This window comes from Notothenia rossii, assembly GCF_949606895.1.
Source record: "Notothenia rossii genome assembly, chromosome: 7".
In the NCBI taxonomy this organism is placed as follows: domain Eukaryota; kingdom Metazoa; phylum Chordata; class Actinopteri; order Perciformes; family Nototheniidae; genus Notothenia; species Notothenia rossii.
In genome coordinates, this window is record NC_136905.1 from 83,755,518 (window position 1) to 83,776,941 (window position 21,424).

The 21,424-nt window shown below is 42.1% G+C and overlaps 1 protein-coding gene across 6 annotated transcripts in view; it reads right to left on the minus strand.

Moving 5' to 3' along the window:
* The window catches only part of npas3 (neuronal PAS domain protein 3), a 354,568-nt gene that overhangs the window by 9,732 nt on the left and 323,412 nt on the right, over positions 1-21,424 (minus strand). For all 6 annotated transcript variants that reach the window (XM_079691439.1, XM_079691441.1, XM_079691438.1 and 3 more), the window contains 4 exons: positions 19,264-19,457; positions 14,643-14,749; positions 4,720-4,867; positions 3,312-3,427 (listed from right to left, as the gene is read on the minus strand). In XM_079691439.1, the coding sequence (XP_079547565.1) occupies positions 3,312-3,427; positions 4,720-4,867; positions 14,643-14,749; positions 19,264-19,457 (565 nt within the window). The remainder of the gene's footprint in view (positions 1-3,311; positions 3,428-4,719; positions 4,868-14,642; positions 14,750-19,263; positions 19,458-21,424) is intronic.

Sequence of the window (21,424 nt, forward strand, 5' to 3'; positions counted from 1 at the left end):
TATATTTCTGGATTCAGTATTTTTAGGGTCTATTTTCTTTCTGTATGGATGCTCACATTGGTTCATGTTCCCTGTGGTGTAAGTCAAGAGGTTTTTAACAATTAAACAAGTAACACAGCCCAAAATCTTAATTTAAAAAAATGTTGTTTGTGTCAAATCTAATTTATAATGAGTTCAAAATGAAATGCGTAATTTAACATGTTATTTTGAAGCCCTGTTTTGGTTCAAATTCAACGATATTGGCAGAGTGTGAGCGTCTTCATTGTTGGTGACACACAGTTCAATTAATCCCTGATTTGTATTATATATATTTCTGGTATTTTTAGGGTCTATTTTCTTTCTGTATGAATGCTCACATGAGGTCTTGTTCCCTGTAGTGTTAGTTATTGGGTTTCTAGTGACATGTTATGTATACTTTTCTCGACTGTGACATGTCTCCATGCTGCAATGTTTAAGAAACTCTTTATTGTTCTCTTTTCACCCTCTGTCTGAAACCAGAGCCCAGTCTGCTCTGATTGGTTAGCTGGCCGGCTCTGTTGTGATTGGTCAACCACTTAGAGATTAGTTATTGGTGAACTTTTTTTGTATAATTTGTGTGATTTGCAATAAGTAGAACAGCCCAAATGTCCTAATCTTTAAAAATGTTGTAGGTGTCAAATCTTTTTGTGGATTTAATAATGAGTTTAAAATGAAATGCTTAATTTATTCCACTTTCGTCAACATGTCATTTTGAGTCCGATCCCCTAAAGATTACCCCGAGAACATTGCTCTCCTAATGACTGTTCTGTATTTCTAACATAACCCGGTTTATAGTAAATGTACTGGAGCAAGAACCACAGAAGTTATATTGTTCAATAAATTAACTAGAACAAAAAGAGTTCCTGGACAAACAACGGGATTTTCTGATTGGCCGACTGCACTTATTGCCATTTCCTCCAACATAAGATGACATTTCCTGAGAAATATTGGTAACTTCTAATAGTTTATCCGCCCCTAAAGATTGGAAACAATATTCCTATCACCCTCATTTCCTGGGCTTTGGTTCGATGCTGCACAACGTGGGATTTTGTTGCCATTTGTTGTGTTTCGGTGTATTATTCACCGATAGTTCAGTGGTGATTTGAGGCCTTTTTCTGCAGTTTAGTGAGGAAGTATTTGTGGCGCTCTGTTGAGTTACGCCGTTTTTCATGTCTTTTTCTGGCGTTTTTTTGCAGCGCTGCCAGAAAGAGCTCTTTTCCCCCTGCAGTTGTTGGCGTTCATCATCATCATCGAGCCTGGCAACGACTGATAAAACATCTTTGGCTGCATTTCAGGCTGTATTTCTTACTGCTGGTTATTATACTGGTGACACTTAAAGAGGCGCATGTAGGGAAACAAACAGGCTTTATAAGCATATTGTGACATATTTTGCCCTTGGTTCATATAAGTATCCTTCTTTCTCTCGTAACAAATGAATGAGTTGAATTAATGTATGTATTGGGAGTTGTATTGTAACATTACACAAATGCTCATTAGGTATAATATTTTGCTGGAAGTTAACATCCAATGCAAGTAGTTTAATGTGTGAGAGACTAAAAGAACTTAAGTAATAACATATTTTCTTATTTCCCCTACTCTGGTTGTTTCCCATACACCATCTTTGCTCGTGTCTTTCTTTGACTTACCAGAGTTTTCTTTAATCTGAGGATTCGGACGACTCTGAGGTTTTTAAATGTGCTATATAAATAAAGTTGGATTGGATAATGTAAGGAATAAAATCAATATGTATATGGTGTAATTTAAATGAATACACTGTTCTAATTTAAATCTGTTTTATTCTGAAAACCGGATGTTCACACTCTACTTCCGATTTTCGCGAGTAAATATTGTTAACTTCAATTTAGCATTAGCATGTAGCTAATATTATGTTTTGTGCACGTGAATTTAAGGAGAAATGACACGTGGGGTGACACTGTCTTTAACCCTCACTTATTGACGCTGCAATACTATTATTAGGGAATGTTTAAATGACCAACAGATATTAGAATATTGTAAAACTAACACCAGAAAACGACAGAATTTGCCTTGGACCCGCCCCCGTCGACCAATGGGAAAAGACTTTAGACTTTAACATAAAGACCTGGAACACACTTCAGCAGGAACTTAAGCTGACCAGTTTGATACCCATCACGGATTTTAAACTAATTTTAAAAAAGCTGGAGAAATCATCTGTGGGTGTTTGCACCTGCTATATCTGACTACTGTATATGGATTTCAATGACTACTTTTTGTTACGATGTTGTATTTTAGTGTTGCCTCTGTGTTTAGTGTCCTGTCTGTCTGTAACTGTGTGTGGTAGTGTTACCACTGACAGGTCTTTCTTGAAAATGAGACATGTGATGCACACAGGAAATTGGCCTCCTCCCCAGCTGACCCACGTGAACGGACCAGCTGACCCAAGCCCCCAGGAAGTGCGCCGGACTCTGAGGAAGATATTCGCTGTGGCCAAACGGCGGTACTACACTTCCGTATCAGTCCCTGGGCCCGGAAATACTTTTCCCATTGACTTACATTGGGAAAGAGACGTCTGTAAATCGTTGGATAATTTTTTTTAAACTAAATAAACTACCCAGTATGAACGTTTGTATAGCCCTTATTGAAAACATTCGGTCCTCGAGTTGTAAAATGTGCTAATAACGTTATTCTGAGAGTTATTTTGCTCGGCATTATGAACGCGCATCTAACCCACGGAACCGCGCCGCCCGGCACGTTCATGTTACGTGTTCAGTACTACATGAGTTTTACCTTTACCCATGGACGCACAATAAGAACGGATTATATGATTATATGAATACTTTCGTGACGTTTCGCTCTCTCAAAAGTTGGGCCGTTTTGTCTTCATGTGCCAATGAGCAACTCTCATAGGAATGAACGAGGCCCTGCCTCCCACGCTGTATCCAGTTCTCGTTATACATCCATGCAGCTGACCCACGCCAACGGACCAGCTGACCATCAGGGGAGCCGCGATCATTGCAAATGTCATTGTATCATCGCATCATTGTTTAATTAAACGCTGTTAAATTGTAAATAAGCTTCCTGGACTCTTTTCAGCTAATCCTGCGCTCAGGGCTAAACTACCCGACAATAAACATATTGTGACTAAAAAAAATATATGATGCCCTCGGTTCATATTGGTACACTTCTTTGTCTTTGTCTTCATTTTAACGTACTATTTTCAACATATTATCCCTTCTCTGGTTGTTTCCCATACACCATTTTCTTTCTACAAGGATATTTAATCTTCTCTCTTTCGTCTTTTCTTTCCGACTTACCAGAGTTTTCTTTAGACTCGGACTCGGAGTCGGAGGATTCGGAGGACTCGGAGGTTTTCTCGGGCAGGTTGGGCAGCTGGAAGATGTCCATGGGGAATTCTTTATACTCATGATTACTGCAATACAAAAAAGCACAACAATAGTTTTGTTTCATTAAGTGGGAACACGTACAATACTTAACTTTACCCTCATTTTATTCTCAGCAAAGAAAAGATGCTAATTGGCGAAAAATGGTAAAATGAAGTCCTTATCGAGTCCCACCCTTGACGTCATATATGTTTGTGTTTAGTTTAAAAACGATATAACCTTTTCTATTCACAAATCCCAATATAACTAAATTTAAAACAATGATATTCAATCATAGTCCAACACTAAGCAAAGGGAATTATGACTGAAATGACAAAAAGGAAGATATTTACTTAAAGGTCACCTATCACGCTATCTGTAGGCAACAGCATAGGTCTCAGATATATACACATATATAAAAACATGTCTATGAAGTGTTTTGCCCAAAATACCAAACAGATCACCCATTCTAGCCATGCCTCACATCCCTCTATTTCACTTCCTGTTTCTAAAGTGCTGATTTGGGGTATAAACCTTTAAACCAAAAGAGGAGGGGGCTGAGCTCATGCGGGACCCGGCAGCTACTGTCTAAACTAAACACTGCCGTGATGAAACGCCATATCATGGATTATCAAGGACTCTCTCTGAAACAGTATGGAGCTCAAAGGCTTTCTCTCTTGCCGGTTATACCACAAGGTGAGTTCCTTTTTACTTCCTGCTTCTTCACACACATGCTCTCCAGTACAGGTTAGCTCTGAGTGTTAGCGATGCTAATGTAAACACCGACCATATTACGTCCAAAACAGTCGGGCATTGTTTCTGATAGCAACGTTTCTGATAGGGCCGTGGGTCCACATTTCAGATATTACGTCATATCGGGCGCACATCTGGATCAGCTCCGTTGTTCCCCGTTTTTAGAGATTGGGGACGGAAGAAAAGAGAGAGGGTTTTATTTTCTGACGCTGCGTGAGTTCCCCGACACACCGGGGACACACCGGGGACACATTGGGGACACATGTTTAAAAGACATCAAAAAGTGACTTTTGCATGATAGGTCCCCTTTAAGCTTTTTCAGTGTTTTCTCGCATATTAAATTACTTGCAAACATATTATACTTAATGTGCATTTATGGGTACTTTTTACAGAAGTACATTTCAAAGCCCATACTTCTTTACTTTTACTTGAGTGAAGAAGTTTAGTCAGTACTTCTACTTTTACTATTTTTAAACACGAGTATCTGTACTTCCACTTGAGTAAAGGATGTGAGTACTTTTGCCATCTCTGGTTATAAGTCAGGGAACAGGTAGATTTACTAAGACTGAGACCCCAGTTGACCTCTGACCTCAGGACGTAGTTGACCCAGATGACGTTCTTCTCGTTGCCGTTCTTGGTGTTGATGGTGAGCGTCGCGGCGGACTGGATCCATATGTAGCCGCTGTTCTTCTGGATCCACCGGTAGTACTTTGTCACACACTGACCCTTGTTTATCACTGAGAGAGAGAGAGAGAGAGAGAGAGAGAGAGAGAGAGAGAGAGAGAGAGAGAGAGAGAGAGAGAGAGGAGCTTTGTTATGTCACGGTGGATTCAGTTGGATTGTCTGGCTGTTTCAAACTTTTGGACATCAGATTGAGCAGCTTGTTCTTCACACACGAGAGAAAAGAGAGGAAGAGGACGAGAGAGAGGCAGTCATCAGATGTCATGTGACAGCTGGCTGAGAGCTGCCGTCATTAATCAGACCAACACACACTGCCAACCTCCGTGTGTGTGTGTGTGTGTGTGTGTGTGTGTGTGTGTGTGTGTGTGTGTCTGTGTGTGTGTGTGTGTGTGTGTGTATGTATGTGTGTGTGTGTGTGTGTGTGTGTGTGTGTGTGTGTGTGTGTGTGTGTGTGTGTGTGTGTGTGACTGTCTGTTAATGTATCTGTGTTTCTCTGATTGCCCAGAGACAATAAACTCACAAACCATCACATAATGTCTGTCCTAGGATGCTCTTCATGATGAGATATTTTTATGTTACATTTTGAAACTTTGCGCTAACATGTTAATATGAGATTTACGCTAATCTTAGTGTGTAATGCCTGATTAGAGGACTCTTTAAAGTAGAGACACTACATACTGATATACACCTGAACATCAGCAGGAGAGGACTCTTTAAAGTAGAGACACTACATACTGATATACACCTGAACATCAGCAGGAGAGGACTCTTTAAAGTAGAGACACTAGATACTGATATACACCTGAACATCAGCAGGTGAGGACTCTTTAAAGTAGAGACACTACATACTGATATACACCTGAACATCAGCAGGAGAGGACTCTTTAAAGTAGAGACACTACATACTGATATACACCTGAACATCAGCAGGAGAGGACTCTTTAAAGTAGAGACACTACATACTGATATACACCTGAAAATCAGCAGGAGAGGACTCTTTAAAGTAGAGACACTACATACTGATATACACCTGAACATCAGCAGGAGAGGACTCTTTAAAGTAGAGACACTACATACTGATATACACCTGAACATCAGCAGGAGAGGACTCTTTAAAGTAGAGACACTACATACTGATATACACCTGAACATCAGCAGGAGAGGACTCTTTAAAGTAGAGACACTACATACTGATATACACCTGAAATAGCATGTTAGTTCCTTCCACCTCCACCAGATAGTGCTGTGTTGCTATGCCGATACACAGGCAATACATTTGGCTAAATTAACCACTAAATGGTTATCTCAAGCAATATGTATTGGCATTAATCAGGCGCCGCTCAAACAGAAACAGTCAGAGACCAGAAGCGAGGTAAGCGACTAAATTCATATCCCTCTCCTCCATTTAATTACAGACACAAATAGGTTTTTGCACGACAGAGGAGAAAGAGAGAGAAAGAGAGAGAAATAGAGAGAAAGAGAGAGAAAGTGAGGGGGTGATTTATATAAAAAGAAGGCCAGTAATTAAAAACTATTTGAAAGTAATAGCATTGTTTAAGACGACATCCCCAGGGCGGCTGTAATTGACTTTGGTCGGGCGGCCGGCGCTTATTCGTTCTCTATTTGCCTATTCATTGAGAGAGGGGGGAGGAAAGGGGGAAAAAGGGGGAGAGATGGAGGGGAAAATAACTTGTTTGCATGTTAAGGCAGAGATGGTGAGATCACGTCACCTTGAATGTGACCTTGCTTTGTTTGTACGGCAGAGTAAATAACGACACAATGAATGCGCGCACACCACACACACACACACACACACACACACACACACACACACACACACACACACACACACACACACACACACACACACACACACACACACACACACACACACACACACACACACACACACACACACACACACACACACACACACACACACACACACACACACACACACACACACACACACATGCATGGCGTTATAACCCCAGCAGACTGCTTTACTGTCTGCAGTATACACACACTGTCTCACACACAGCTGACACAGACTCAAAGATAATTGTAATAAATAATCATTAAACATAATCAATAAGGACATTGACCTTTTGGCATCGGAAATCATCCTAATACTCAGCCATGACATCAGAACACCTCTTGATAGCACTTAGCTTCACATGTTTTCACACGGACACTTCTCTCTCCAACTTGCAATCATGTTTCCACATCAAGTAACATGACAAACTGACAGATGCTAAATGCAAAGAAAACCGTTTAAAGAGTCCTCTCCTGCTGATGTTCAGGTGTATATCAGTATGTAGTGTCTCTACTTTAAAGAGTCCTCTCCTGCTGATGTTCAGGTGTATATCAGTATGTAGTGTCTCTACTTTAAAGAGTCCTCTCCTGCTGATGTTCAGGTGTATATCAGTATGTAGTGTCTCTACTTTAAAGAGTCCTCTCTTGCTGATGTTCAGGTGTATATCAGTATGTAGTGTCTCTACTTTAAAGAGTCCTCTCCTGCTGATGTTCAGGTGTATATCAGTATGTACTGTCTCTACTTTAAAGAGTCCTATCTTGCTGATGTTCAGGTGTATATCAGTATGTAGTGTCTCTACTTTAAAGAGTCCTCTCCTGCTGATGTTCAGGTGTATATCAGTATGTAGTGTCTCTACTTTAAAGAGTCCTCTCCTGCTGATGTTCAGGTGTGTATCAGTATAAGAGTCCTCTCCTGCTGATGTACAGGTGTATATCAGTATGTAGTGTCTCTACTTTAAAGAGTCCTCTCCTGCTGATGTTCAGGTGTATATCAGTATGTAGTGTCTCTACTTTAAAGAGTCCTCTCCTGATGATGTTCAGGTGTATATCAGTATGTAGTGTCTCTACTTTAAAGAGTCCTCTCCTGCTGATGTTCAGGTGTATATCAGTATGTAGTGTCTCTACTTTAAAGAGTCCTCTCCTGCTGATGTTCAGGTGTATATCAGTATGTAGTGTCTCTACTTTAAAGAGTCCTCTCCTGCTGATGTTCAGGTGTGTATCAGTAACACTACTCAAAATGGAAAACCCCAAAAAGCATAATAGGGCCTCTTCAGAAAAGCTGATTTCTTCCTTTTTCTATCCGTCTGTTTATCCTCCTCTCTCTCCCTCCTCTCTCTCCCTCCTCTCTCTCCCTCTGTCTTACAGGTGAGGTTTTTATGTGTTTTACCCTCTCCTCTTACTCGTCCATTAAATCAGCCGCTCTTTGATCGCCCACTAATGAAGGAGAGGAGAGGAAGAGAGAGAAAGAGAGAGAATGAGTGCTGGAGGCTCGCCCGAGGCAAAGGAGAGAGAGCGACAGATTAAAGGAGTCATATTCCCTTTTAAAGCCTCTCTCTTACCTCACTTTCTCTCCCTCCGTCGCTCTCTCTTTCTCTCTCTCTCTCTCTCTCTCTCTCAGTCAATGTCACAATGTCTCCATCTCTTTACTTCTGTCAAATTTGCTGATTCTCCTCTTTACTCTTGTCCACCTTTCAGATATCTTCACCTCATGTGCCCCGTGCACGCGTCACATTAATGTGGAGGTAATTTACGTCTGGGAAATGATGGACACGTCCTTTCTGTCCGCCTAAGGATTGAGGAAGCAAGACATGTCTGATTCGCAAAAAAAAACAAAAAGAGAAGAATGTATTGTTCCACTTCTTTCCCTCTTTGTTTACCTCCATCCGTTCCCTTCACACCTCTCTTTCCTTCTCATAAATGTCCTCTTAAGCCATGTCCACCTTTTAGATATCATTGACCCTGTCTGTGCGTCACATTAATGTGGAGGTAACGTCCTTTCTGTCTGCCCAAGGATTGAGGGATGAAGCCGTTTCTATTTTGCAAGAAAAGAAAAGAAGAAGGTATTTAATGTGCAGATGGTGGCTCTGTCGCCCTCTACTGGCCAACTGCAGAACTGTCAAAAAGTCTGAGCACGAAAGAACAAAAAATGCATTTTCTCAACAAAATGTTTGAGTAGCAATCGGAAAAGTTTCCACATGTTTAAAACCCGTAGAGCGGGGGCAACAGAGTCTTTCTAAATTAATACATTTTGAGATGAACTCTTATTTAAAGGGGCCGTGTTATGTTCTTGGGAAATTATAGCAAAGTCAGTGAAAGTCAGCCGTTGATGTTTCGGTCACTGTGTGTGTGTGTGTGTGTGTGTGTGTGTGTGTGTGAGTGTATGTATGTGTGTGTGTGTGTGAGTGTATGTATGTGTGTGTGTGTGTGTGTGTGTGTGTGTCTGAATGTGAGTGTGTGTGTGTGTGTGTGTGTGTGTGTGTGTGTGTGTGTATGTATGTGTGTGTGTGTGTTTTGTTTTTATGTCATTGAGGTTGTCCGTGTTTACCGCTCATCTCGACAGACTTTTTCAAACAAAAATTGGTGTTTTACTTATGTACCTGTGTGGATAGTTTTCACAGGTGTGTGTTTTGTCTATAGACAGATAAAACTGCCTTTCAGTGTGTGTGTGTGTGTGTGTGTGTGTGAGTGTGAGTGTGAGTGTGAGTGTGAGTGTGTGTGTGTGTGTGTGTGTTTGTGTGTGTGTGGGTGTGTGTGTGTGTGTGTGTGTGTGTGTGTGTGTGTGTGGATTCATTAAAGGCACTGTTAGTCCTCAGAGACGAGCTCTGCTGAAACGCCTGCAGGCTTAAATCCATCGAGCTTTCACTTTTGTGCTATAGTCTCTTTCTCTCTCTTTGTTTTCTCCCATTGTATTTGAATGCCTCTCGATCGTCTCTCACCAGAACGTTCTGTTTCTCTTTCCTGTCGTCTTCTTCGTTGGTAATTCTCACTCTTTAAACTCTATGTGTCACAAAGTCTTTCTCTTTTTTGTACTTTTCCTCCGTGTTTTACCCAAACAAACGTTACTCCCCTTTGTCCTCCGCTCTCTAAAAAGGGAACATCTCCTTTTTTATTTTAAAGACTTTCTCCCTTGTGTCCTTCTTCGTGTCCTTCCTCTCTCCCTACAAACCAAAGTGGAACATCTCCTCGTGAAAGCAGAGTGCATTCTCTTCTGTAATGTCTTCTTTTTCTTGTGTTTTCTTGCTTTCATTGTGAACAGGTACATCATATTTCTACCTTCTCTCTCCTAACTGTCTATATTTCCGTTTTTTTCTTACTTTTGCTCATATTCATTCTAACATTTCGGACCAAACTTAAAACTGCGTGTTTGAAAAGCTAGTTGAATCCTTTTTTTTAGGCTGTGTGAGGTTTTATGGAAACCACTTCTTTTGACAGGTCTCCAGTTCCCGGACACTTCCCGGACACTTCCCGGACACTTCCCGGACACTTCCCGGACACTTCCCGGATACTTCCCGGACACTTCCCGGATACTTCCCGGATACTTCCCGGACACTTCCCGGATACTTCCCGGACACTTCCCGGACACTTCCCGGACAGTTCCCGGATACTTCCCGGATATTTCCCGGATACTTCCCGGATACTTCCCGGACACTTCCCGGATACTTCCCGGATACTTCCCAAAGCATGTTTTCCAGCATCTTCAAGAAACCTAAATGACCTTAAATCTTAGCAAGTTCATGTTTTTTTGAGCAACTATTAAATATACTTTACGTAGAAATTAGCAAAAAAGCTGTTGGGTTAGGCCTCCATTGTTTCTCACCTGACTGATGGTACAGTGTTTGAACCAGGCGTGCCACATCTTTGCTTATATTTGTAAAGAAATACCAAGTATATACCCACTAACCCTCTCTTATTAGTCTGCTTACAAGGTGGTATTTGAACGCATCACCCCTCCCCAGAAGTCTATGGATATGATTGGACGCATTTCCAAAGTGTAAATTACTTGATGGCAGAAAAACAAATAGTTTTTTTTTTTTATGCTTCATTGGTTTTTATCGTAAAGTACATTTCCCCTCCTTTGGAATCAAACAATATCTATTTGTCTCCAACTCGAGACAAGTATTCTTTCTAAGTCTGTATCCTTCATTTCTTTTCTTCTGTGTCCTCACATATCCTCTGCTTTTCGCAAGTGTTTCCTCCTTTTCTGTCCAGAAAGAGCAGCACCTGAAGTCTGTATTTCTCTTACCTGTTTCTCATTCTCTTCTGCCTCTTTCTATTCCTCTCTCCTGCAGACGATGAGCATTCAGTCCTCTATCTGCAAATCACTCGTTCCCATTTCTCTGCCTTTCTTTAAAAAAAAAAAAAAAACTCCATCTCTTTTGCCAAGTATTTCTCTGCCTTTAAATCGCTCCTTCTTGGTTGCCTCCCTCTCTTTGTGAGAAGGCAACTTCACCCTCTCTCTCTGGCTTTTCTCTTTCTCTGTGTTCTCGCAGTGGAAACGAGGACAGATTGACTTTGAGATCTGACCCGAGCTAAGACGGCTGTCAGCAGGTAATGATAGAGACTTAGAGAGCGACGCTTCTTCACAGAGAGGGATCACGCCTCGTCCTCCACTTAAAAAGAAGCCTTTTAAAATGTAGATCCCTGTAGCGAGAACAGGCTATCCCTCTAAAACACACCTTGATCGATTCCCCTAACTATCCGACTCCGGCAGCAGCGGGGGAACGGAGTCAGACGTGGAAATAAATCCCAGAAAGAAATCAGAGCCCGCAGAGACAGAAAAGGGCTTTCTTCTCTCCTGAACTTCTGCGTTTGTTGGACAACAACGTAGAGTTTTCTTTGGGAAATTCAGACAATTCAAGACATAACTAGGACCGCACTTTGCAATAACAACTTTATGTGAACATGGGAACTTTTCAGACGGGAAGCTGTTTCCAATTTCAGTTTTTAAGCCTTGAAAAGTGTATGTACCTGCGGCTAAACTTGAATGATGTTGGTATATGAGTATTCAGTACAGAACGGTGCTGATTGGTCGAACAAGAGCCTCACATCAGTTACAGTTTTCTTTCTGACCTTCTGTTGGCAGTTCTTTGTCCTTTGAGAATGACAAGACCCGGATGACTTCTCGTCGTTGATTTTATTTACGCGGTTAGCACCACAACTTTATGAGGCAAGACTTATTCGGAGGTTCTGGGGAGTTTTTAGGTCAGAATTGAAGAATTGGGGCGTATGGATTTCAATGCTAAATCTCTGTGACTCAAATGAACATCGATAACTGTTGGGGAAATATTTTCCAAGGCCCATAACTTTGACCTAGTTCATCAGTTCTGTCCTGACTGAGCACACGCACCTGTAAGCGTGGCTGCTGTGCTCTCAGTGTTTCGTCTCCCTGCTCCTGCCTGTTGGCGTCAGCTGGTAGAGGTGTTAGGATTCTATCTTGTTATGCAGCATGTTGATTATTCTCTCTGAACTAAACACATGGGTCTGGGGTGAGTTCTTCAGAATTGACGTGGCAACTCTCCCGTGAAGTCAGAACCTCTGACTCTTTGACATGTCTCCGGCCGAAGCCCCAAATAAACCGTCAGTGTTTGCCATCAAAGCTCCAGCTCTCCCTGTGTCTCTCTGAGCCCCCACAATAACTACTCTCAGCTTCATGGACACGGTAGGTCAACGCTACTGCATACTGACAACAAACCTCAAAGAACAAAAGACAGAAGAATGAAAATGGCCCAAATATTTAAACCTTGAAGAAGGATTTCACCTTGAGCATAAGATCTGCAGGTAGATCAAGCTGCATGACCCAAGAATAGAACAAAACAGAGGTGAGAGGGGAACAAGTTTACTTTCTAAAGGGAAGAATAAAGAGTAGAACAAGTGGGTGGCTTGAAAATAGTCTCTTTGTTCTAACCCGTCCAAACGATCAGTCAGATACTTCAACGGACTAAATGAGTTGCTGATCTGAAATGATCTCCCAGAAGATACCTAACCCATAGAGACGTAACAGGAATAGAGACACCTGCTTAATGTCCAAACCAAAGCCTTCCTGAAACACATCACTGACACGAGACAAACCAAATTTGGCATTATCCAATTATACAGAAAGCTGCTGAAGAAGTTGAGAATCATTGACTCTGAAATCAGCTTCCACACAATCAGCAGCGAGTTCATGAAGCCGCCCCGCAGAAAGACGATTTCAGAACAATCTGAGGGAATGATGAGAGAAAAAAGACCTCCAGCGTCACTTTTCTGAAAGCCCCCCTTCCTGAGAGGAAATTAATTCTGAAAGAGGAGGAATAGAAGGAGCAGCCGGGGTGAGCGGAGGTTCTGTATTAGACTACGCTCGACTAAAACCAAGTCATTTAAACGTCTGGCGGCCTGACCTCAGAGCGACAGAGACGAATAATCCCCTCCATATTTCACTTCCTTTTTCCCTCCCCGTGTTTTACACATCCTAACCTTCTCCTCCTCGCTCCGTTTGACCCCGCCGGGCCACCGTAGAGTCACTTCCTGATTGCCACTCTGGATGTTCCGAGCTCAGGAACTTTTGGGGAAGGTAATTGAAAAAGTTTTAGGGAGCTTTACGGTTTCCTTTTATTCTGGGGAAGTGTGTGACTTTTTTTGTTATGTCAGGTCTTATGGTAGCAGTGTCCGCGGACAGAACTTGAACTGTTTCGATATTTAGCATGAAATAGAAGAAGTGTTATGCTTATTTGTTTGCAAAAAATGTGCCTAAATATCACAAAAGCTGGCAATACTTTTAGAAAAGCAATTTTCCAGGTTCTGCTCGCTGACGACGATAAAAAAAAACGACCAGATACAACTAAAGAGACAGAACCTTTTTGGAAAGAACTCAAATGTATCTTGCTAAAAGTAATTGGCAGTATGTTTATATCAAGCATGAAATACAGCAAATAGTACGCTCGTATGGTCGCCTAAATTGCAAGCTAAATATCCAAACGTTGCCAATATATTTAGCAAAATATATTTCGAGTTCTTCCAGAAAACCTGAGAAAACTAAGGAGACGTACCTTTTCCCCAGAACTCTGAAAGGTCTGCGATAAGCATTAGAGAAGTTTGGATATTAAGCATGAAACAACACAAGCACTACACTCATTTGTTTGCATAAAGCACATGCTAAATATCAAATTGTTGGCAATACCTTTAGCAAAACTATTTCCAGTTCTGCCCGCTGACAACGTTTGTTTATTGAGCACGAAACACAACAAGTAATACCCCTTTTTATTTGCTGAATAGCCAAACATTGCCAAGACTTTTAGCAAAAACTATTTCAAGTTCTACCGTAAAAACCAGAAACAGGAATTCGGGCAGAATTTGAATTTGTTTTAAAAACGATTGGCAACATTAGGATATTTGTCATAAAACACAACAAGGATTACTCATCTGTTTACATAAAGCACATGCTAAATATCCCATCTTTGCCAATACTTTTAGCAAAAGCTATTTCCAGTTCTGCCCATTGATAATAGGTCTATAACACCTGACAAAACGAATGAGAGAAAACTTTTGTCCAGATTTCAAAGTTGTCTTGCAGTCACTGAGGCCGTTTCTCAATCTCGAGGAAACTGGCTTCCAAGCCAATATTTCAAGGATGCTACGTCATCGAGTGCCGCTGAAGGACTGTTCCAATCTCCAGCATACTTGGAATTCCACCGAGGCCACGTCCTTGGTTTGGGGGTAATTTCGAGGCTGCACATGGGTAGACTTTGCGTCCTTAAAATCCCCACAATGCTTTGTGCACGGACCAATTTCCCCAAATCTGTGGCGGAAAATGTAAGGCGGGGCCTCTCATATGACGCACACCTGCACACTTGCTAGCCTGTTTCACTCTTCGCTCTCCGAATGCCAGGAAGGATTCTTGCCTAGCTTCTGAAGGAAGTGACTCGAAGACATGTGCTACCAAGCAAGCATCCTCGCGATTGAGAAACGGCCCGAGGTTCCGTTGTTATATGTTGACTAATCCAATCAGAGCAGAGTATTCAGTCATGTGACGGTACTCACGGTCCAGGTGACACTGTCTGATTCCCTCCACGTCCTCAGCATGAATTAACTGGTAACACCTCTTCCCCACAATGTCCACCGCAGTCAGGTCCATGTAGTCGCTGATCCTGAAACACAACACACAATATCTGCATTAATACACACGGAAAAGTGTTCAAATGAGAATAATACAAAAAGTGTGCCTGAAATTCAATGACAGAGCAGGTCTTGCGTTTTTGCTCCATGAAAACACAATAACTCACACCAGTGTTGACCTTTTGAAGAAAGCTTCTTCAAAAGAAAGACTATGACACTTAACTTTAGATCATCCAGAGGGATACAGACATAAACTCTAAGAAAAGCTTTTATAATATGATTGAATATAGAGAGATGCTATTGTATTTGCACCCGGGTGTCCGTGGCTAAAGCTGCTATTTACACCCGGGTGTCCGTAGCTGAAGATGCTATTTGCACCCGGGTGTCTGTAGCTAAAGGGTGTCCATAGTTAAAGATGCTATTTCTACCTGGGTGTCTGTAGCTAACGGGTGTCCGTAGCTAAAGATGCTATTTCTACCCGGGTGTCTGTAGCTAACGGGTGTCCGTAGCTAAAGATGCTATTTCTACCTGGGTGTCCGTAGCTAAAGATGTTATTTGCACCAGGGTGTTGGTAGCTAAAGATGCTATTTGTACCCGGGTGTCTGTAGCTAACGGGTGTCCATAGCTAAAGATGCTATTTGCACCCGGGTGTCTGTAGCTAAAGATGCTATTTACACCCGGGTGTCCGTAGCTAAAGATGCTATTTGCACCCGGGTGTCCGTAGCTAAAGATGCTATTTGCACCCGGGTGTCCGTAGCTAAAGATGCTATTTACACCCGGGTGTCCGTAGCTAAAGATGCTATTTGCACCCGGGTGTCCGTAGCTAAAGATGCTATTTGCACCCGGGTGTCTGTAGCTAACGGGTGTCCATAGCTAAAGATGCTATTTCTACCCGCGTTTCCGTAGCTAAAGATGCTATTTGCACCCGGGTGTCCGTAGCTAAAGATGCTATTTGCACCCGGGTGTCCGTAGCTAAAGATGCTATTTGTACCCGGGTGTCTGTAGCTAACGGGTGTCCGTAGCTAAAGATGCTATTTATACCCGGGTGTCCGTAGCTAACGGGTGTCCGTAGCTAAAGATGCTATTTGTACCCGGGTGTCTGTAGCTAACGGGTGTCCGTAGCTAAAGATGCTATTTGTACCCGGGTGTCTGTAGCTAACGGGTGTCCGTAGCTAAAGATGCTATTTGCACCCGGGTGTCCGTAGCTAAAGATGCTATTTGCACCCGGGTGTCCGTAGCTAAAGATGCTATTTATACCCGGGTGTCCGTAGCTAAAGATGCTATTTGTACCCGGGTGTCTGTAGCTAACGGGTGTCCGTAGCTAAAGATGCTATTTGCACCCGGGTGTCCGTAGCTAAAGATGCTATTTGCACCCGGGTGTCCGTAGCTAACGGGTGTCCGTAGCTAAATATGCTATTTGTACCCGGGTGTCCGTAGCTAACGGGTGTCCGTAGCTAAATATGCTATTTGTACCCGGGTGTCCGTAGCTAAAGATGCTATTTGCACCCGGGTGTCTGTAGCTAACGGGTGTCCGTAGCTAAATATGCTATTTGTACCCGGGTGTCCGTAGCTAAAGATGCTATTTGCACCCGGGTGTCTGTAGCTAACGGGTGTCCGTAGCTAAATATGCTATTTGTACCCGGGTGTCCGTAGCTAAAGATGCTATTTGCACCCGGGTGTCTGTAGCTAACGGGTGTCCGTAGCTAAAGATGCTATTTATACCCGGGTGTCCGTAGCTAAAGATGCTATTTGCACCCGGGTGTCTGTAGCTAACGGGTGTCCGTAGCTAAAGATGCTATTTATACCCGGGTGTCCGTAGCTAAAGATGCTATTTGCACTCGGGTGTTGGTAGCTAAAGATGCTATTTGTACCAGGGTGTCTGTAGCTAACGGGTGTCCGTAGCTAAAGATGCTATTTGCACCCGGGTGTCCATAGATCAATGTTACTATTTACATCCTTTATAGGATGGGTTTAAAATGAAGGAAAAAATGCAACTGACCACGATTTTATTAATATATGCTAATATGCTTTTTTTTGTTTTGTGTGTAGATTTCTTTTGTACTGGACGAGCTCCTGTGCAAAGTCAAAATGTTGTGAATCTTTAAACTATTACACTTGTCACCCCAGGACAGTTACACCCCCCCCCCCCTCTCCCTCTCTCTCTCTCTCTGGTACTCAACGATTAAGAAGACAGATTCAGGGAAGAAGAAGAAGAATTAAAAGCTAATAACTCAACAGCAGACATTGAAGCCCCTCTGTCTGTTGTACGAGGTAACACACATTAGCTTTAAAAAGGTTTAATTTGAACAAATTCGCCACAGGATAGACGGAACAATTTCCCCCGCTATCATTCTGCGGGGTTTCCGGGGAGAGACTAATGTCTGGCAGGCAGATAACAGCACACTCTGTTCTTATAAAAAAAACATCCTCCCATTTTCTCATTCTCTTAGAAACTCAAAATGGGGCTGTAATGGGAGCTTGTCTGTTCTGCGCCGAGATGCTTTTCTGTTGAATATCATCATCTGCCTCGCATTGTGTCCCTTTTTCCAGCCAACAAAAAAAGCAATCATTTTTCTTCTTCCTCTCTTTTTATAATAAAAAATGAGTTATTTTTTTCTTTTCCTGTCTGATATGAATCTGCAGCGGTCGGACGGTTAACTCCTGAGAGATCCTGATGCCTATCTGCTTTATCTGGACAGAGAGAAGGAGCTAGATCCATCAGCAGCACATTTCACTGTTAAACCAGCCAGGATTGGGTCAGACGTCCTCATGAATAAGAAGCTCCGACAAGAAAGACGAGTCCTTTCTCTCCCCAGAACGGCAAGAATGAAGCAGGAATACAGAAACGGTGGAATTGAGTTTCATGTTTGACACTGATGCTCAAAAACGGGATATTAAAGACCGGTTTCTCGACACAAATATATGTAAAAGACATGAAGGCAAACGTATTTCAGAGATGCATCAGAAGAAAAGATAATTTTATAGTTGGCAGAAAGACATGGGGACTTTTTAATGGCTTTTTAAAATAGATTTTATATAAAATCCAAGATGTGGAAGGATGTGTTTGTTTCCTTTATTTATTTATTATAAAGAAAATGAAAATGAAAACGTGCTTTATGAGCTCTAACATATTTCAACATTTCTTACATTTATTATACAAATACTTTTATATAAATAATTTTAATAAAGATCACAACGTTCTCTTATATATGAGAAAAAACTAAATATTTCTTCAGATTTAAATTTTGTGGATAGAAAAAGATTGTGTCAAGATCAGGAAAAAAGCAAGAAAGATATCTTTAATTATTTAAATAAGCTGTGAAGCCCAATAGAGTGCCAGAGTGACGCGTCCTAAAACCCGGAAGTAAGCTGCGGATGGGTTCCTATCATAAATCTATCGATCATAAATCTATCGATTAGATTTACGATTAGAAAATTATAAAAGACATGTGGATATTATCCGACTGAACAAAACGTGATCCGTCTCTTAAATGTCTTTCAACCACAGACCTCATTTCCAGCTATTTTACAAAATCCTATGGAGAATGCTTTTTTGTCGAAGGAACCCATGCGCAGCTTACTTCCGGGTTTCAGGACGCGTCACTGTGGCTCTGTATAGAAAGACTAGCAAACTTAACCGTAGTTTTTCAGAGAGATTACAAATAAAAAACTCTAAGAAAAGCTTTAAAAACATGAAAACAGATGCTATTTGCAACCGGGTGTTCGTAGCCAACAATGGGGGGTCAAATTCAAACACACAGTGGGCCAACATTAAAAAATGGGTACTAGTGGAGGGCCGGACTGGTTCAATGTTTATTGCAGAACTTATTGAAATGAACTTATTGCACATATTAAACCTGGAACTAACAAAGCTTAAATGATTGCCTATAAAAACAACATTAAACATTAAATAATCAGTTGATTCATTTCTTATGGCTCTATCTGCAGCTTCTCCAGAGTCATTTCTTATGAGTACATTTTCCCACAGGCCAACAACAGCTTCAACAAAACTATTTCCCTCAAAGAGAAACCAAACATGCCCTGTTGTCGTGAGAGAGAAAGTGCAGAAGGAAACATCCATTAAACTCAGTGTGCTGCTCTGTGATGCTAGCTCAGATACTTGGCATCTCATCTTGGGTGCAAGGTCATCAATGTTTGGGCTCAGGCTCTGAGCTGAGGAGACCCTCAGGATGGAGTGAAGGTGCAATATACCGGAGGGCCAGATCTAATAGGAATTAGAAATTATCCTGAGGGCCGAAATTAAATCCACCACGGGCCGGATTTGGCCCCCGGGCCTTGAGTTTGACACATGTGTCTATATGATATAAGATCACGTAAAAAGCATAACGTTTCAAGATCATGAAAAAAAGCAAGAAAGATTATCTTTAGTTATTTAAATAAGCTGTGAAATATCAGAAAAACGTCCCAATTTCAAAGCAATAATCAGCCAGAAAAACCAATAAAAAAGTGAAATATGCCTAAAACCACAAACAATGAGATTTTACTTTTTTGTCCTCTTTTGCTTTCCGTAGCCCCCCCCTCCTACCTGTTCTCGCAGTAGATGATCTTCAGGTCGAGGTTGACTCGGGTGACGAACATCTGACAGTCGATTCGCACCTCGTTGATGGTGGGGGGGGGCAGAGCGTGGGCCACCACCACCAACCCCAAAATCTGAACGGGCACCGAGCGGCTGTGCGTCAACGCCATCCTGATCCGGAGACGCCCCGTCACGTGGATCACCTGATAGGCAAAGAACATACAGGGAAAACAGAATTACATTAAATCAAGTTTTATTGATACGGTCCAATAATAATGTTCTTTATCCCGTGTCACGTGGATCACCAAAAAATGGAGGAAGGGAAACCAAGTTAAATCAAGTTTGATTTATATAGCACAATATCTCAAAATACATTCGTCTCAGGGGGCTTTGCAGATATATAGGGCCCAGGTTGATGTTCATGGCAAGCTGGAATCAGCGCTTATTATATTATTTGATATGTCAGTGTTGTCACAAAGCAGGAATGTATTACTTCTTACTGTTACGGCCCGTCTACACAGCAGCGTTAAAAAATCTTCCAACGCTTCTCTGCCCACTCACTTTGAATGGGGGTGACGTCACGTTGCCTCGCTTTTCGCCGAACTGCATTGTGGGGAAGCAAAGCGAAGATTTCCAGGATTTCCAGGATTCAAAAGTTGAGCAATGTTCAACTTTTGAAGCTGAGCTGGAAGCGTCAGCCAATCAAATCCTGTTTATGCAAATCTGACAGAACAAGCTCTAGCCAATCAAACCGCGTGCAAGCTGGGAGAGCCAGACCGCAGTTCATTTCCTCATATTCCAAACGAGAAATTAAGGTAGCAAATCACCCGGTTCTTTACGACCAGAACTATTTACCGGGATACAAACCGGAGGAACCAGGCATGGAGGGAGGCGGCATAGACAGTGGGTGAAACTGTTTGGGGAGTTTATATATATATATATATTGCTCGCATAAAATCCCCGGGGTTTTTTGCTTTGTATGTCGGGGGCGGGAGATTCATGTGATTGGTTGTTGGTCGTGTTGCTGGCAAAAAATCCCCAAGCTCTCAGACACGCCCAGCTCCAAGATTTTCAAGATTTCTTTAACGCTGCTGTGTGGACGGGCCGTTACTGATGAGTGATTTTTCACAAGTCTCGAAAGAAGAACCTAGGGCCTAGAAACAGAGTAAGCTGCTCCTAAAGTCCATGTCACAACTCAAGTCCTTACACACTGATACCACCTGTCCTGACTGCTCGAGGGATGGCTTCTCAAAGTGGAAACAATCAGTTAAGGTGCCTTGCTCAAGGGTAACTCCACAGCGAGTCACTGAGGAGGAGGAGGAGGAGGAGGAGGAGGAGGTTTCTTACCCCTCTGGGTTCGGCTTTAAAACTACTAACTGTAGTAGTGTGTGTGTGTGTGTGTGTGTGTGTGTGTGTGTGTGTGTGTGTGTGTGTGTGTGTGTGTAGTAATATATGCATGCATGTGGATGAATATTTATGTGCGTCTCTGCCTCCGCTGTGATTTGCATGATCTGAGTCTGCCAGGTGGAACATGGTTTACGACACACACAAACATAAACACACACACACACACAAACATACAGACAGACAGACAGACAGACAGACAGACAGACAGACAGACGGACAGACGGACAGACAGACAGACAGACAGACAGACAGACAGACAGACAGACAGACAGACAGACAGACAGACAGACAGACAGACAGACAGACAGACAGACAGACAGACAGACAGACAGACAGACAGACAGACAGACAGACAGACAGACAGACAGACAGACAGACAGACAGACAGACAGACAGACAGACAGACAGACAGACACACACACATAAACATAAACATAAACATAAACACACACACACACACACACACACACACACACACACACACACACACACACACACACACACACAAACATAAACACATGCGCGCACATGAGCACACACACTAGCTTTTATTTGCCTTAACGACACAATAAAAGCACTTCCTGTTTCTTTTAACGTGTTGCCATGTTGTTAATTTAGGTCAAAAATAAGTCTTTCTTATCTGTAAACTCTGTTGTTTTGTCATCTATAGATAAAATATATAACATGTAATATCGTTACAACATCTTCAAGGTTGTTTTTCATCCCTAAGGAACCTGGTTAAGGCCTGCTGTAACATCTCAAT